The sequence below is a fragment of the Silurus meridionalis genome, chromosome 6, assembly GCF_014805685.1.
Source record: "Silurus meridionalis isolate SWU-2019-XX chromosome 6, ASM1480568v1, whole genome shotgun sequence".
NCBI lineage: Eukaryota > Metazoa > Chordata > Actinopteri > Siluriformes > Siluridae > Silurus > Silurus meridionalis.
In genome coordinates this window covers 28,706,658-28,725,363 of record NC_060889.1, presented here as the reverse complement: position 1 = coordinate 28,725,363, position 18,706 = coordinate 28,706,658, and the positions used below count along the sequence as shown (strand labels likewise).

Genomic DNA, 18,706 nt, shown 5'->3' with positions numbered 1-18,706 from the left:
TCAGAGCTCTATAGCAGGCCACTAAAGATCTTCCTCTCCAAATCATGTAAACTACAGTTGTGTTCAAAATTATTCAACCCCCACTGAAATTGATTGTTTTGGTCGGTTTGACATTGATTATGATCATTCAGTCATCCTGCTTACAATTAAATCAAAGAGGCACGTGTAGGTCAGACAAAAATTAAACATAACATTTATAATGAAATAACCACAAATGTCTTTTCTGAGCTCACATCATTATCAGTTTTATTCAACCCCCAATTGACATTCAATCTTAGTACTTAGTACAACATCCTTTACAGTTATAACAGCTTTTAAACGTGAAGCATAGCTTGACACAAGTGTCTTGCAGCGATCTACGGGTATCTTCGCCCATTCATCATGGGCAAAAGCCTCCAGTTCAGTCACATTCTTAGGCTTGCACTGCAACTGCTTTCTTTAAGTCCCACCAGAGGTTCTCAATCGGATTTAAGTCTGGTGACTGCGATGGCCACTTCAAAATGTTCCAGCCTTTAATCTGCAACCATGCTCTAGTGGACTTGGAGGTATGCTTGGGATCATTGTCCTGTTGAAAGGTCCAACGCCTTCCAAGCCTCAGGTTTGTGACGGACTGCATCACATTGTCATCCAATATCTCCTGGTACTGAAGAGAATTCATGGTACCTTGCACACGCTGAAGCTTCCCAGTACCTGCAGAAGCAAAACAGCCCCAAAGCATGATTGACCCCCCGCCATGCTTCACAGTAGGCAAGGTGTTCTTTTCTTCATAGGCCTTGTTCTTCCTCCTCCAAACATAGCGTTGATCCATGGGCCCAAACAGTTCTAATTTTGTTTCATCAGTCCACAGAACACTATCCCAAAACTTCTGTGGTTTGTCCACATGACTTTTGGCATACTGCAGTCGACTCTTCTTATTCTTTGGGACAGCAAGGTGCGCCTGGGAGTTCTGGCATGGAGGCCTTCATTACGCAGGGTGCGCCGTATTGTCTGAGCAGAAACTTCAGTACCCACATCTGACAAATCTTTTCTCAGTTCCTCAGCAGTCACACGGGACTTTTCTCCACTCTACGCTCAGGTAGCGCACAGCAGTCGAAGTCAGCATCTTCTTTCTGCCACGACCAGGTAGCGTTTCAACAGTGCCCTTTGCCTTGAATTTGCGAATGATGCTTCCTATGGTGTCTCTTGGTATGTTTAACATCTTTGCAATCTTCTTATAGCCATTGCCCTTCCTGTGAAGAGTAATCACCTGTTCTCTTGTCTTCCTGGACCATTCTCTTGACCTCACCATGTTTGTAACCACACTAGTAAATGTCTAGAAGGAGCTGAGTATCACAGTCATTTTTAAGCTGCCTAATTGGTGCTTATTAGGCTTTATTGCTGCTCCATGATATCCACAGGTGTTTTCAATACCTGATTGAAAACACTTCATTGAACCTCTGTTCTTCAGAGTGGTAGTCTTTAAGGGGTTGAATAATTATGTCAATGAAGAATTCACAAAAGAAACATTTACTACTGTATTATAAAACTAATTGATGTCATTTTAGTTGCATATGGTTCTTTAAGAAGTCCTTGTAGGATTTCATTCTACTTACAATTACAAATGTACACTTAATTCCCTAAAACCATTTACAGCATTGGGGGTTGAATAATTTTGAACACAACTGTATATATTCAGGGAGTTCACTTTGTGCACAGGGGCATTGCCATGCTGGAACGGGTTTGGGTTTCCAAGTTCAAGTGAATGCAAAATCATATTATTGCACATCTAAAGACTTACTGTACAACTAAATGAATCCAGCTTTGTGGTAACAGTTTGGAAAAGAACCACATATAGCTGGAAAGTTCATGTGACTTTTGGAAATATAGTGGATGTGTGTGTATGTTGTGTTTGCAATTTTTTAATATCAATGGAAACAGTGTTCTTGTGATCAAAAGCTTAAACAGTTAAGACAAATTTTTACAGCTTTCTTTTCCCTTTGGTAAATATGAGAAATTAAAGCTGTGAAAATAAGTCACAGAGCAGTGAGTTTATAGGACTAACGAGAAGCATTTGTTTCTGCATTTTATTATAGCACATATAAAGATGTCCTTTACAATTGAATGCCTCATGTTTTGTGGTAACAGTTTGAAAAATAATCACATATAGCAGGTAAGTTCAGGTGACCCAATACTTTTGGAAATGTAGAGTAAATACAACAACCAGAATCTCAGTAAATGCTTGCTTCACAAACATAATAAATATATTATTAGAAAGCGCGAAATGTCTATTTTCTGGTTATGTAATTCAAATGAAAGTTAAAAGAGGTACAGTTTTTTCGGTATCACCTCATTAACCATCCGTGTGGAAACAAAGTGTCCTTATGATTTACGTAATTTAAAACACCATAATTACTTTAAGACATTTACAAAAATATTTTATCTTCATGCCTTATGTTAAGTTTGATTTCACTAATAATAAACATACATTTGCATAAAGTGTACATGCTGATTAGAGTATTAAAAACTTGCAAAGTATTACTTTAAGGTACATTAAGAACAGATAAAAATGTGTGATTAAGTTGCGATTAATCGTGAGTTAACTCATGACAATCGTGTGATTAATCACGGTTAAATATATTAATCGATTGACAACCCTAATTGTAATATGACATATGACAGTGTGACATCCAGTTACCAGCGTGACACTAAAACAGGTAGTAATAAAGACTACTTTTTACTGAATTACATGTCAGAGCCCAAAGTTCTTTACTTTAACTTGAGTAAAAAAGTGTAGTCAGAACTTCAACTTTTACCAAAGTCTTTAAAAAATGAGTATCTGTACTACTATTTAAGTGAATGATGTGTGGACTTTTGCCACCTCTGGGCGTAACATTATGACCACCTGCCTAATACGGTGTTGGTCCCCTTTTGTTGTCAAAACAGTCGTGACCCATCAAGCATCAACAGTATGAAATTCTTTGAGTTCTTTGAGCTACACAGTCAGTCAAGCTGACTGTTGGATCGGTCCACATGGACCAGCCTTCACTCCTCACGTGCATCAATAAGCCTCAGATGCCATGACCCTGTCGCCGGTTCACCACTGTTCCTTTTTTTGAACCAATTTTGATAGATACTGACCACTGCAGCCAATAAGAGCAGTTTTGGAGATGCTCTGACCCAGTCGTCTAGCCATCACAATTTCTCACTCTAACAAAGACACAAAGAACAATTTCACTAACGGAATATCACAGACAGAGGACAAAACTCCATCTTGTTCCTCTTATGACTGACTGACTAAGCAGTGGTCTTAAAGCATTTTCACTTCCTGTGTTCTCATGAAAAGAGAGAGAGAGAGAGAGAGAGAGAGAGAGATATGCACATATAAAATGTATTCAAAATGTGTTACAGACTTGGTAGATCCTCTTCAGTCATTGTCCAAATTAAAGCTGTATTAAGACTCAGACTGTAAGACTTACACACTTCCAAGCAACTCATATAGACTCTTGTGAGCTTGAATAGCTTATAATCAACTAGAATTTTATATTGTATACCAATATATTATATACTCGTGTAGAATTTTTTTCATTACATTTTTTCAACGGAACCAGGTAACATGGTGGAGCTGGTTTTGAGCAGGGTGTCTTTAGCAACAACTTTAACTTCTGTACAAGTTGGTACCTAGGTGCAGGTCTCTGGTGGTGGTCTGCAAGGTAGTTGTGATTGGTGGAATGAATCAGGGCAGTGAGGGCCCATTTCCAGGTGGCACAGAAACTACAAATGTTGTCCTCAGTGCTCGAATTGAGGGGGGCTTGGGGGATCCGGGCCCGGAGCTGTGGGTTATTCTGTCTGAAGAGGATGGAGAGGGCATATGGAAATATGCGACTGAAAGACTGGGGTTTTTATATGCTGTTGTCTAATAAAGAAATGAGCTGTGAATGAAACGCTGATGATTGGAACTGGATCATGACACTGATAAATGAAGAAAAATCTATCGCACACACTTTATCTCCAATACCCCAATTAAAGCACACACTCTGGCTTTTTCCTTTGTTAAAATGTTAAAATGTGGCAAGATGGTCTTCTAATTAAACAACAAAAAGTATCTTTGTTATATTATTGCACTATAGATGCAGTCATTAGTTTTAAGCCAGTTATCACACATTACCCCCTCCCCCTCCTTTTTCACAACTGCTCACACCAAACTCACAAAAGCATTCTAGCACTGAAACACTTTGAATAAAGATGGCATTAGTGTGTTTTAATGTGTACTTGTGGTACTGAGATGTTTACTTGCATAGATCAAAGAAGTAATAAAAAGAGAAATACAGTTCATTAGGCTTTTTTTTTTCCAGGAAGTCTAGTTGATGTTACTTTAAATTATACAATACATCCCAGTTTGATCAGGAACTGCCTTCATGGGGCATTTGTTCTGGAAATGCTTGGATTCCCACACCAGCATAGGCTTTATTCAACAACTTTGATGTTTGTAACACCAGCAACAGAGAGAACCGGCCCACACAAAGTTAAATCAGAATGTTTTTACCACTTACGTAGCATATATACAGACATTCTGCAAAGATGGGGAGAAAACAAAACACACAGGCAGAGAAAGGCAGGGGTGAGTTAAAAAAAAGCGTTTCACAGTCTCTAGACAGTTTCCTGAAACATGTGGTTTGTACTGCAACTTATTTTCTACATGTTTTCTTCACATGTGTCATTCTCATTTCCCTTTATCTAAGCAGAACTGGTTTAAAAATATCCAATTCATGTTAAGGTTCTGTGCTTGAAAAAAAGACACAGATGTCTAACAGCTAAAGACATTCAGTTATTGACACACATTCAGACTGCAAATAATCAACTTTATACCGCACCACTCACGATAACATAGACACAAAATATTTACTCCACTGCCTTCCCTCTCATTCATGCACATGTACTCTATCTTACTCCTACTGACTTTCATAGGCAGTATATACCATCTATACCATACCACATTTCCCTGTGTAGACTTGAAAGTTCCAAGCATAAACCTGCATTTTTTCAGGAAGTCTAGTTAATAATAACATTGTTTTGTTATCATCTTTCTGTTCTGTTAGTCTGACAAACAAAGAAACACATTGTCACACAAAGAAACATATCTACTCACAGAGCATCACCCGGAGCAAACTAATCTCCATCCTGTCCTTCTAATGACTGACTGACTAACTGACTGAGCAGAGGTGTAAAACCCTCAAAACTTCCTGTGTTCTCTCTTTCTCTCTCTCTCTCTCTCTCTCTCTCTCTGACACACACACAACTGATGACAGAGTCATTAGCAGTCAAGGTTGCTGAAGCTCATGCGATGAAACCACTGAAGCGGAGCATGGTCCGAACAGAGGGTGAAGGCCCGTCCCAACAGTTAGTACCGGAGGGTGAGGACCGCCCACTTGATGGCCAGACACTCCTTTTCAATGGTGCTGTGCCGGCTTTCCTGCACCAACAACTAATGCCTGATGTACAGCACCGGGAGCTCCTCCCTTTAAGGCCGCTGCCAGTCTTTGCTATATATGACTATGTTATCCAAATTATTGCCGTTATGAGGGCGGAGAATCCGATCCATGTGCCCGTTGAAACGTCGCTGGGGCCCCGAACAAACTAAACGAAAGAGTAACGAACTGGTGTAACTGCCAGTTGAATTTACTCTCTTCTGGTAAGGTAGGATTCTAACTTTGTATATCTATTTAACTCAGTTGATTCTAGAGTGTTGGTCTGTGCTTATTAGCTTGGTCAGGTGATTAATCAAGAGTAGTTTCAGTCTCACTTGAGGTGTGAATTGTGGGCAGGGCTTACTCACTTATATTGAAGGCGTAACCAGCTCAATCTTCAGTGTGCTTTAGCTCTATCTTGAATTTACTCTCTTCTGGTAAGGTAGGATTCTAACTTTGTATATCTATTTAACTCAGTTGATTCTAGAGTGTTGGTCTGTGCTTATTAGCTTGGTCAGGTGATTAATCAAGAGTAGTTTCAGTCTCACTTGAGGTGTGAATTGTGGGCAGGGCTTACTCACTTATATTGAAGGCGTAGTAGGTAGTAGGTAGTCCCCACAAGTAGGTAACCCCCTTAAAGTCAGTAACTCTTAGTGTTATTTAGAAAGTCCTATTTATACTATTTCTTACTTTAAAAACACATTGATCTCAAACTGGGAGATTAGTCATGTGCCTCAAACCCATCTCTGTAGTCATCTCTTACAGACACAGACGTTCCTATCCACAGAACAGATCTCACATCTTCAGTAACCTCATCTACCCTTCCCTGTTGTCTCAATCTCAAACAGCGGTGGTAGGTGGGCTCTGGAATTGTCAGTCTGCTGTAAGGAAAGCTGACTTCATCACAGGCTTGGCTTCCCACTACACATTTGACTTTCTGGCACTTACTGAGACCTGGATATCCCCACAGAACACTGCTACACCAGCTGCTCTGTCTTCTGCCTATGCTTTCTCTCATTCACCAAGAGAAACTGGTAGAGGTGGTGGTACAGGTCTACTTTTATCACGGAGATGGTGTTTCACACCTCTCCCTTTGTCTCATTTAACCATCTCTTCTTTTGAATTTCATGCAGTTTCAGTTACCTCTCCAATCAACCTTTTCATCATTGTTATCTACTGCCCTCCTGGTCCCCTTGGGGACTTCCTAGAAGAGATGGACACGCTCCTTAGTACTTTCCCCTCTGACGGCACCCCTCTGACAGTTCTTGGTGACTTCAACCTCCCATCCGACAAACTTCAGTCATCTTGCCTCTTGCCTTTTCTGAATACCTTCTCCTTGACATTTAACAGCTGCCCTCCAACACACAAGGGAGGAAATGTCCTGGACCTGGTTTTCACCCGTCCTACTCCAGCTACAGACATGACTGCCACTCCACTTCCAATCTCTGATCATCACCTGGTTTCCTTTTTAATCACTCTTCCTATTCAACCTAAAAATAATTTACATGTCTCTCTTATCCGTCCTAACCTTCACTCTATCTCCCCCTCCTCTGTAACTTCATGTACTCTTTCATCTCTTCCTGACCCCGTCTCCTTTTCCTCTGTACCCTTAGACGTTGCTACGGACTCCTTCCTCTCATCTCTTTCCTCAACCATGGACCTCCTTTGTCCCTTTACTACAAGACCCAAGAAGACTTCTTGTCCCACACCGTGGCTGTCAGAAGTTTTGCGCAGTAATCGACGAGAACTCCGATCTGCAGAGAGGAAGTGGAAAAATTACAGCTTGATGTAGACCTCTCATCTTACCGTGCACTCCTGACCAAATTTTCTTTGGAGGTGACTTCTGCCAAAACTGCCTTCTACAAGGAAAAGCTTGAGGCCTCTGCACAAGATCCTCGTAAGCTTCACAACATCTTCTCTTCTCTACTAAACCTCCCTGACTGCTAATGACTTTGCCTCCTTCTATGATGAGAAGATTAGGAAAATCTGCCAGACCTTCACTTCCTCTCCAACAATGATTACACAACACAGCCAACAATCCACTACGTCTCTGTCAAGCTTCTCAACCTTAACAGAAGATGAGATACTGCAAGTCATCCGATCCTGCAATCCCACCACCTGTCCTCTAGATCCAATCCCTTCAACTACGCTCCAGACCATCACGCAAGATCTCCTGCCCTTCATCTCCACAATCATCAATGGGTCATTAACATCTGGCTATGTACCAACTACCTTCAAGCAAGCAAGGGTCATTCCTATCTTGAAGAAACCGGCTCTGGATCCATCAGACATCAACAACTACAGACCGGTATCACTCCTTTCCTTTCTTTCTAAATCTCTGAACGCACTGTTTTAACCAACTGTCTGTCTATCTCTCACAGAACAACCTCCACGATCCGAACCAGTCTGGGTTCAAAGCGGCACATTCCACAGAGACGGCCCTATTGGCTGTTTCTGAGAAACTACATGCTGCTCGGTCAGCCAAGCTGTCATCTGTACTTATCTTTCTGGACCTTTCAGCAGCATTTGACACAGTCAACCACAAGACACTTTTGTCAACCCTCAAGAGCCTTGGTATCTGCGGAACAGCATGGGAATGGTTTGCTTCCTACCTGGAAGGTCGCTCATACCAGGTAACATGGAGGGGATCCACATCTGCCCCATGCAGACTCACCACTGGTGTCCCACAAGGCTCGGTACTTGGTCCCCTCCTTTTCTCCCTCTATACCCACTCCATTGGTGAAGTCATATCCTCACATGGGTTTTCTTATCACTGCTATGCAGATGACACTCAACTCATCTTTTCTTTCCCTCCATCAGATACCACAGCTTCAGCTCGGATCTCAGCATGCTTGTCAGACATATCTTTATGGATGAGGGCTCACCAACTTAAACTCAACCCCAGCAAAACAGAACTGCTGGTCATCCCAGGTGATTCATCTCCAGGTCAAGATCTACAAATAACACTTCATGACTCTCTGCTCTCCCTTCAGCCACTGCTCGTAACCTTGGGGTAACTATGGACAATGAACTGTCTTTTTCCCACATGTCGCTAATGTTGCTCGTTCTTGTCGATTTCTTCTCTATAACATCCGAAGGATTCGACCATTTCTGTCCATACAGGCTGCCCAGTTGCTTGTTCAGTCTCTTGTCATTTCAAGACTGGACTACTGCAACTCTCTGCTGGCAGGTCTTCCCCTGAACGCTATTCGTCCACTGCAAATGATCCAAAACGCAGCTGCACGACTTGTGTTCAATCAGCCCAAGTTTTCCCACACCACCCCACTGCTGCGCTCCTTCACTGGCTTCCAGTAGCTGCACGTATCAGATTCAAAACACTGATGCTTGCCTACAAGGCCAAAATGGACCAGCACCATCTTACCTCAGTGACCTCATCACATCTCGCACTGCACCACGCTGTCTGAGATCCTCCAGCACTGCTCGACTGGTACCACCTTCTCTCAGAATGAGAGGTAAGTACAATTCAAGGCTCTTCTCTGTTCTGGCACCAAAGTGGTGGAATGAACTTCCCCTAGATGTCCGTACAGCAGAGTCCCTGATTATCTTTAAGCGACGACTGAAGACCTACCTCTTCCTGAAATACCTAAATTAGCACTTTCCAAGTTTGTAGAATTCGAGTTATATTTATATTGAGTTTGTATTCTTGCGTACCAGTGTAGATTTATTCACTACTAGAGATTTAAAGCACGTTTGTACGTCGCTCTGGATAAGGGCGTCTGCTAAATGCCGCAAATGTAAATGTAAATGTGTAACTGAACGGAGTGGAAAAGCCAATTTTTCCCGTGACATTGGCATCAAGTGGATCTGCCAATATATCTTGGTCAAATCCAGCGTCGAATAAAAGTGAGCCGTGCCTAACCGATCAAGCAGCTCATCAATGCGGGGCATTGGATACGCGTTTAATTTAGACACCACGTTGACCTACAATAGTCTACACAGAAACAGACCGACCCGTCACTCTTGGGCACCAAGACCACCGGGCTTCTCCAATCAACGTGGGACTCCTTGACTACTCCCATGTCAAGCATTGCATGTAATTCCTCTAGAACCACGTTCTTTTTGTGTTCGGGCTGCCCTGTATCGGCGACTGCGCACCACGATACCGGGAGATGTCTCAATATGGTATTCTATGAGGTTTGTCTGCCCAGGTAGGGGAAAAATCACATCCGCAAACTCTTGTTGCAATTTCTTCACCTGTGCTCTCTGCAATGGTGAGAGGTGGTCTCCACAGAGGATCGAGGGAAATTCTGATGCAGCTTTTGGTCTTACCTCCCGTCCCAGCTCCTCCCTCTCAGGAAGCACTGTCACCAGAGACACAGGCACCACCTTCCTTCATGGTTTTTGGAGGTTCAGGTGGTACACCTGGAGCACATCACCCCTCTCTGTGCCTCGCACCTCATAGTCGACATCTCCCACCCGCCGTGTAACCACAAAAGGTCCTTGCCACTTTGCGAGTAATTTAGAGCTTGATGAGGACTTTATCCCCCGTTGAAAACTGTCGTAGCTGCGGGCCCCTATCATACAGCCGGGATTGCCATTCTTGAGCCTGTAGAAAATTCCCCAGGGTTAGTTTTCCTAATGTGTTTTGCTCTCAGGTCCAGAAAGTACTGAATTTCATTTTTACTACTCGAAGGTCCCTCCTCCCACTTTTCACTGAGGACATCAAGCACTCCATGCAGCTTATGGCCATATAGTAATTCAAAAGGGGGAAACCCTGTGGAGGCTTGCGGGACCTCTCGTACTGCAAATTACAGGGGCTTGAGCCTCTTATCCCAGTTCTGTGCATCCCCGTGTACGAACTTCCAAATCATGTTTTTGAGGGTGCAGTTGAAACGATCCACCAAGCCATCAGTTTGCAGATGGTAGACACTGGTGCGGATTGACTTAATCGCGTTACATAATCTACTGAAACTAATACAAAGCGATGTCCGCGTGCCGTCCACTCTAATGGCCTGACGAGGTCCATGCCAATTCTCTCAAAGGGGACCTCAATGAAGGGTAATGGGTGCAAAGGCGCTTTTGGGAAAGCTGGCAGATTCATCAGCTGACATTCCCGACATGCCGCACATTAACTACGCACATCGCCATGAATGCCAATAAAACCGTTCCATTAAGCAGTCTAAGGTTTCTGACCATCGGATTATGGTGAGCCGCATAAAATAGAGGTTTCCTGCAGCTCTTCGGGACCAACAACTGGTCCGTTTCCTCTCCTGTTTGAGTGTCCTGCATCACTCGATATAATTTATCTTAAATGGTGAAAGTATGGATAGGAAAGCGCGCTATCCGGCTGGACTCGCTGACCATCGATTACTCTAGGGCGGAGTCTGTCTGACGGGGAGCGGATGTTACCGGCACCGCATCCCCAGTCAACATAGCGCACATTTTACACTGCTTCACCTTGCCGCAGGACCCATCCACACACATTTCCCTTAGTAAACGAGAAAAAGCGGACCAATTCAGGAGGCAGGAAAGAAAGAGGGTGGAGCTCGCAGCTGAGCCATCGGCTTCAGGGGGAATCGGCCCCTGTTTTCGTTGTAGGGGAATGGGAGGAGAGGGGAAAGAAACAGGGGACAGGAGAGAGGGAAAGCCAGAAGTAGCGGCAGGGGATTCGCCCGCCCCTGCGTATGCCGCCAGGTGATTCTTTGCCAGCTGAATCGCCTTCTCCACCATTTCTGGCCTCTGGCACTGGTCGGGACGAAGTGATCCAGAACATCGTCCATGCTCCGGTTCTTTTCCTCAGCCATCACCGGCATGCGTTGTGGAGCTGCTGGGCAAACGCAAACGGTCAGCTGACCTCGAAGTGTCAGTGTGCGGAATCCCTGCCGGTGCTGCTCTGGGGCCTGTCTCACTCGCAGGAGGATCACCCACTTCAGGACATCGTACTCCAGTATGCGATCAGCCAGCGAGTTGGGCTTTCCCGGAAAGTAGCGGCGCAGGCGAAGGGCTCACTCCGAGCCTGTCCACTTCCCGCCTACGGTCACGCACTTGAATAGCTACAGGAAGGCCTCGACATTGTCCTGCAAGCCCATCTTATTCAGCGGGATGGTAGGCGTAGGGTTCGGGAATGCCGCCCGGTCCTCTGCCTATGCTCGGGCCACTTCCTGGAACCGCTGTTCCTGCTCGGCACACACCTGGAAGAGGGCTTGGTGTTGGGTTTGTTGGGGCTCGGCAAGCAACTTCACTAGCCCTGCCAACGGTGATGATTCCATATTTTCGTCCTGCGTTCTGTCCTGGGTTTCGGCACCACTGAAGGGAGAGCGTATGGTTTGGGGAAAGGAATGCCATGACGGCACAGGACAGGTTCAGAATCAACAAAATCCTTTATTTTTATGTTCACTTTGTGCTCAGTGTCTCAGTCATTCATTCTCCAGGACACACACACACAAATCCTTACACTCCTCCTTAAATGCTCCCTCTGATCACTGCAAGAGAGAGAACACTCATTAGTCAGAATTCCCTTCAGGTGAGTCATTCCCGTGTCTACCTGCTTCCGGCCTCACACTCCATTCACAAACCGGCGCTCGGCTCTGCCCCCGCTGCCACAATGACAATAACCCTAAGCCCACAGTCAAGACAACAAAATGGGCTTATTGACAACTCTGTGAATATCCTTGAGTGGTCCAGACTGAGCCCTGACTCTGAAAGAGTTAAAAGTGTTCAGCTTAAGAGGATTTGCCATGAAGGAAGACAGAAAATCCACTTATCTACAGTAGATGTACAAAGCTTGTAGAATCATGGGTAAAAGGTCTAAATCATTGTGATTATTTATTTACATATTTTATTTATTTATTTTTTTTTATGTACAAACTGAGATTTCTGAGTGTACATTATGAGTGTACTGACTGTGAAGAAATAAGAAAAAAAAAACTTATTTAAACAATTGTAGTTTCAGGCTGCAACATACAATTTAAAAAAGTAAAAGGGGGTCTGAATACTCTCTGAATACACTGTACATAAATGAGGCATGCAATTAGAATGCGCATAACTCATGCCTGTTAAAAAACTTTTTAAAACATACTACTGAAAAACAACTGTTTCCATGCATTGTGTTTGGCGATGAGCCAAACTGGCAGTGACTCTCATATTTGGTGAGAGAGACAGAACCACAGTGTAATAATGCTTGGTAAACTTGCATGACACACATACACAGCATTAACTGTGATGAAGGAAAATCTGCAAATACAGGGTTTTTTTGTAAATGTGACCCTCGTGTTATTTAAACATTTGCCTGTCTATCATGTCTTCTTTCATGGACTCATGCACCAGGGTTCTTCAGTGCTGTTCAAACCCAGGATGTTGGAAGATTTAAAAACCATCATGGAAGCCTCCTGAGGCAGTGTGAGTATTGACAAGCACGGAGTCGCAAGTCAAAGGCAGATCCATACAAAACAAGCATTAAGAGCACACCTGTTGCTGATAAGACTATTCAGTACACCCTCTTTCAGTGTCTGGCAATGAAAATAAAAGGAGATAGATACAAACTTTGGGAGAGAAGCGGGCAGAGTTGACGACAGACATGGTGACGTGAGGGAAAGAGGAGGATGCTGAGTGAAGACATGCTGATCCGAGTTTGGGCGCAGGTTTCTGGGTCGGCGTCAAGGGAAGATGGGCAGGACTGAGAGAGTGTGTGTTTCCCCTGGCCTGAAGTCAAGTGAAAGAAATCACCTGGGAAAGAGTGGAAAATAAATTAAAAAAACTCTCTCTGGATTACCTGTCATCTCTTTCTTTCAACCCAAAACCAGTTGGTCTCTTACACTTCCCCACTAGAAAATTGTCAAATCCATTATTTACCTTAAGCAACACCAAGTGTTACTCATTGCTCCTCAGGTACACATTGACACTGTCAAAGCAAAGTGGCTCTAGAAACCTCTGGCAGGAACTTAGAAATTTAACAGATTATAATTGAAAATTAACATCTACACTTACTTTACAGATGCAGTTCAATGCTTATGGAACTAGCAGTGCTAATAGGGCAATTATTATTGTGCTATTAGTGCTTATTCTGTTATTAGCATGAATTGCTGAATGCTGAATGAAAATTGGGAGTGCAACGGGACCAGGTGGCATCACAAAGTTATTAAAACCTGCACTGGCCAGTTGCGGAAATAAGCACACATGTTTACAGATATAATCAACCTCCCCCTGAATGGGAATGTATTATTCAGCCAGATAGATCACTTTATTATATATATATATATATATATATATATATATATATATATATATATATATATATATATATATATATATATATACACATATAAGTACATAATACAGATGCACTGGGACACATCATCAGTGATGTATCCTGGGGTCATTGGGTGTTTCGTCCAGGCGACCTAGCCGGGGTTGATCAGACTCCGGCCTGTGTCCCAGTAGCAATTGGGTTCTGCCCTCTTAATACAAAGCCATTTAGTGGCTATCTCTGTGGCTTCAGTTGCGGTTCTAATTGCCTTCCTCTTTGCCTCCCCAGTAATTCCTAGTAAAGTGAGCACTTTGCAGAGTGAATGCCCTGCAAAACCTCTACAGCCCACCTCCAATGGTTCACAATGAGTTTTCCAGCCCTGCCTTCTACACTCTTCAGCTAACTCTTGGTATTAGCCCGCTTCCTCTCTTTGGCCTCTTCCATGCGCTCTTCCCAGGGCACAGTCTTCTTCTTCTTTTGGCTGCTCCCATTAGAGGTCGCCACAGCGGATCATCTGTCTCCATACCACCCTGTCCTCTACATCTGCCTCTTTCACACCAACTACCTTTATGTCTTCCCTCACCACATCCATGAACCTCCTCCTTGGCCTTCCTCTTTTCCTCCTACCTGGTGGCTCCATCCTAAGCATTCTTTTACCAATATAATTCATGTCCCTCCTCTGCACATGTCCAAACCATCTCAATCTCGCCTCCCTCACCTTGTCACCAAAACATCCTACCTGCGCTGTCCCTCTAATAAACTAATTTCTAATTTTGTCCATCCTCGTCACTCCCAACGAAAACCTTAACATCTTCAGTTCTGCTACCTCCAGCTCCACCTCCTGTCTTTTACTCAATGCCACTGTCTTGTATGTAATCCATACAACATCGCAGGTCTCACCACAGTCCTATAAACTTTCCCATTCTTGCAGATACCCTACTATCACAAATCACTCCTGTCACTCTTCTCCACCCACTCCACCCTGCCTGCACTCTTTTCTTTACTTCTCTAACACACTCTCCATTACTTTGCACTGTTGACCCCAGGTACCTGAACTCCTCCACCTTCTCCAGCTCTTCTCCCTGCAACCGCACCACTCCACTGCCCTCCCTCTCATTCACACACATGTACTCTGTCTTACTCCTACTGACCTTCATTCCCCTTTTTCCAGCGCATATCTCCACCTCTCCAGGCTCTTCTCAACCTGCTCCCTACTCTCACCGCACAGTGAGCTCCAATAAAATCAGTTGCTTGGTGGAATCTGAGATAATCATGAAGTCTGGACGAAGTTGTGTAGACGTTATTCTGGTAGGGATCTTCAGCCATTTATCTAGATCTATATATACTGTGTATATATATATATATATATATATATATATATATATATATATATATATATATATATATATATATATATATTGTAGTGCCTCGCTCGCGTGCTGGGATGAACACACACACACCAGAGATCTGAATGTCAAAGAAAAAATCACAGGGGGTTTTATTTATAGTTTTACAGGAGTGCCGGAGGAAAGAAGAAGTGAAATTTTGCATAAGACAGCGAATTTAGTCCTTAATGCCGTGCCGCTGGAGCTTCTGACGTAGCGCCGCCCCAAATTGCCATTGTTCGCGGCCACGACCCGTCCGGGGAAAGCTGAGACCCAAACCTGTCTGTGCGAATGGGTGCTCGGTGTCCTCAGCACGTAGAGGACTTTACACAGTCGTCGGAAGAGAATCGGCATATTCGCGGCCACTCCGCCCTGCTGCCATGTGCTCTGCAGCTTCCCACAACACGGGTGCTGATATGGCGCTGTCCATCCAGCACCTCTCTGGTTGTCGTGTTCGGAGCGCTTGCCTGCGATGTGATGCCGCCTTCACAGTACCCCCCCCTTGAGCTCCGAACCTTCTGCCAGCAAAGATCGAGCCCAGAGACTGTGCCTTCGTGAGAGAGCGTCTGCATTGCCGTTCATGGTTCCAGCCCGGTGCCGTACCTGGAATGAGAAGTCTTGGATCGACAAAAACCAGCGGGTTACTCTGGCATTAGAATTTTTTGCTCTCACCATCCATTGCAGAGGAGCATGGTCCGTTACCAGGGTAAACTGTCGGCCCTCTAGGTAGTAGCGCAGTTCTTCAACCGCCCATTTGATGGCCAGGGCTTCCCGCTCTACCACAGCGTACCTTTGTTCCGCTGGCATCAGTTTCCTGCTGACATACAGCACTGGGTGTTCTTCCCCATTGAAGCTCTGTGAGAGGACAGCGCCCAGACCGGTCTCCGACGCATCTGTGTGGACCACGAACGGCAAACTAAAGTCAGGGTTTTGCAGCACCGGCTCGCTGGTCAGTGCCGTCTTAAGCGCCTGAAACGCCTGCTCCGTCCTCTTTGACCACTGGACCCCCTCGGGCTGTCCCTTCTTTGTAAGATCTGAGAGGGGGGATGCTATGGAGGAGAAGTTAGGCACAAACCTCCTATAATAGCTCGCCAACACTAAGAAAGCACGTACCTGTTTCTTCGATGTGGGGCGGGGGTATGCCTTCACTGCCTCTATCTTCTTCTCTTGCGGTTTTAAAAGGCCCCTGCCAATACGGTATCCCAGATACTGTGCTTCGGTCAGCCCCAAGTGGCATTTCCGCGGGTTTGCCGTCAGTCCGGTCTTCCTGAGCTCTCTCAGCACTTCACGTAGATGGTGGAGATGGTCTGCCCACGTTCTAGAATGCACGACTACGTCGTCCAGGTAGGCAGCTGCGAAGTGCTGATGAGGCCGTAGGACTATATCCATGAGTCTCTGGAAGGTAGCTGGTGCTCCATGGAGGCCAAATGGGAGGACTCAGTACTGCCAGTGACCGTTAGCCGTGCTGAAAGCCATTTTAGCCCTGGCCTCCGGGGCCAGCGCTACCTGCCAGTACCCTTTTCGTCAGGTCCAAATTGGAAATAAATCTGGGCCTTCCCAGCCATTCCACGAGGTCGTCCACTCTGGGTAGCGGGTAGCTGTTGAACTCCGAGACCTGGTTAAGCTTACGGAAGTCGTTGCAGAGCCTTAAGCTCCCATCCGGCTTTGGCACCACCACTATGGGGCTAGACCACGGACTGGCCGAGTGCTCGATTATACCATCTAGCAGCATCTTCTCCACCTCCTCTTCAATAGCCCGGCGGCGGGCCTTTGGGACCCTGTAGGGACGTTGACGAATTATCACCCCCAGTGGTGTTTTAATTTCGTGCTGCACCAGGTGGGTCATACCAGGAGTCGCAGAGAACACATCCGAAAACTGGCCCGCCAGTTCTGTCAGGTTCTGCTGTTGCGCCGGCATTAGCTCCTCCCCTGCCGACCAAGGCCCACTCGAGCGGATCTGTGGGGGATATGCAGAGGGCTGACACCACCGGGTTAGTCCCAACCCATTTTTTCAACAGATTAACATGATAGAGTTGAATATCTTTTCTCTTACCCGGCTGTTGCAGGCGGTAGTTCACTGGACCGACTTTCTCAAGGACTGTGAACGGGCCCTGCCACCGGGCTAAAAACTTGCAGGTCGAAGTCGGAACCAACAGGAGGACCCGATCGCCCGGGTTAAATTCCCTCTGTTGAGCCGGTCGGTTGTATACTCTCCGATGCTCAGCCTGCGCCTGTTCCATATGCTCCTTCACTATTGGGGTCCACCTTCTGTATGTGCTCCTGCATTTCCTGGACATACTCAACCAGCGACCGATATGGCGAGGGTTGCTCCTCCCACGCCTCTTTGGCCACGTCCAACAGCCCCCGAGGTCTTCTACCAAACAGGAGCTCAAACTGTGTAAACCCCGTTGATGCTTGTCTCCCTTACAGCAAACAATACATATGGGAGCAGGAGGTCCCAGTTTCTCCCCTGCTCGTCTACCACCCGTCGGAGCATTCGCTTCAGTGTCTGATTAAAACGCTCTCCCAGCCCGTCCGTCTGTGGGTGGTACACTGATGTCCTGACGTGTTTTACCTGCAACAACCGACAAAGATCCGCCATTAATTTAGAGACAAACGGTGTACCTTGGTCTGTAAGCAGATCCTTCGGGATTCCCACTCTGCTGAAAAAGAGCATCAGCTCCTGGTCGTGGCCTTTCTCAGCGGGACTGCTTCGGGGTAACACGTGGCGTAGTCCACCATGACGAGGATATACTCGTGACCTCTTGCGGATTTCGGAAGTGGCCCCACCAGGTCCATGCCGAGCCTTTCAAGGGAACCCTGATGATCGGGAGTGGTATAAGGGGGGCTGGGGGCGGCTTGGTGGGTGAGGTGTGTTGACACGTGGGGCAGCCCTGACAGAAGCGACGTACCTCCGCCTCCATGCCCGTCCAATGGAACCTGTCCCTTATCTTTTCCAGCGTGTTCCTTGGCCCCAAATGTCCACCCAACGGGTGCGTGTGAGCTAGGTGCATCACAGAGCCCGTCTTTGTTTTCGGGAGCACCAACAGGTCACAGTCCCCGACCCGTCCCCGACGTTCCATGTGGTAGTACAGGAGCCCGTTTTTCACCGTGAAGTACAAGTGGGGCAGCGGCTGGCCATTATCACCCCCCACCTGTACCACTTGGTTCCAGCAATATTTAAGGCTGTCGTCTTTCCTTTGTTCCAGCCCGAAGTTGCCCTCACGGGAGGCCTGGTGACACACATTGAAAAGAGGATTATCACCATCAACACCAGACTCACCCTCTGCACCAGTGTCCTGCGTTTCTTGCTCGTGAGCCATCAGTGCCGTATGGGTCCGTTTCCCCGACCTACGCAGCAGTTTCCGGTCCCCACCACGTCTCGACGTCCTGCGAGCGATCGCCTGCTGTCTCTGGAACCCCGGCCAGTCCCTGCCCAAGAGCAGGGGCACAGGTAGATTAGGAACCAAACCAATTACAAGCGGCCACTCACCTCCACCATTCGCCACACGGACTCTGACGGTGGGCACCTCATGCACGTCTCCGTGCACACACGCAACTGGTATAGATCCCATTCTCTTGGTCCCCCTGGCTATGACTGAGGGCCTGGCCAGTGTGACGTTACTGCCAGAGTCTAGCAGCGCCTCTGTGATTCTACCATCCAGTTTCAC

General features: G+C 45.9%; 1 protein-coding gene across 2 annotated transcripts in view; it reads right to left on the bottom strand.

The window, feature by feature from the left end:
* LOC124387351 (Fc receptor-like protein 5) overlaps window positions 1-17,780 on the bottom strand; it is a 48,917-nt gene extending 31,137 nt beyond the window's left edge. Inside the window, exons 1-2 of one of the 2 annotated variants that reach the window (XM_046851661.1) lie at window positions 17,661-17,780; window positions 12,948-13,130 (exon numbers count right to left, since the gene is read on the bottom strand). In XM_046851661.1, coding sequence (XP_046707617.1) covers window positions 12,948-13,130; window positions 17,661-17,712 — 235 coding nt within the window. In that variant the 5' untranslated portion in view covers window positions 17,713-17,780. Of the gene's footprint in view, window positions 1-5,125; window positions 5,146-12,947; window positions 13,131-17,660 lie in introns of those variants that run through there. The other variant, XM_046851662.1, reaches the window with a different exon arrangement.
* Window positions 17,781-18,706: the final 926 nt, after the last annotated feature.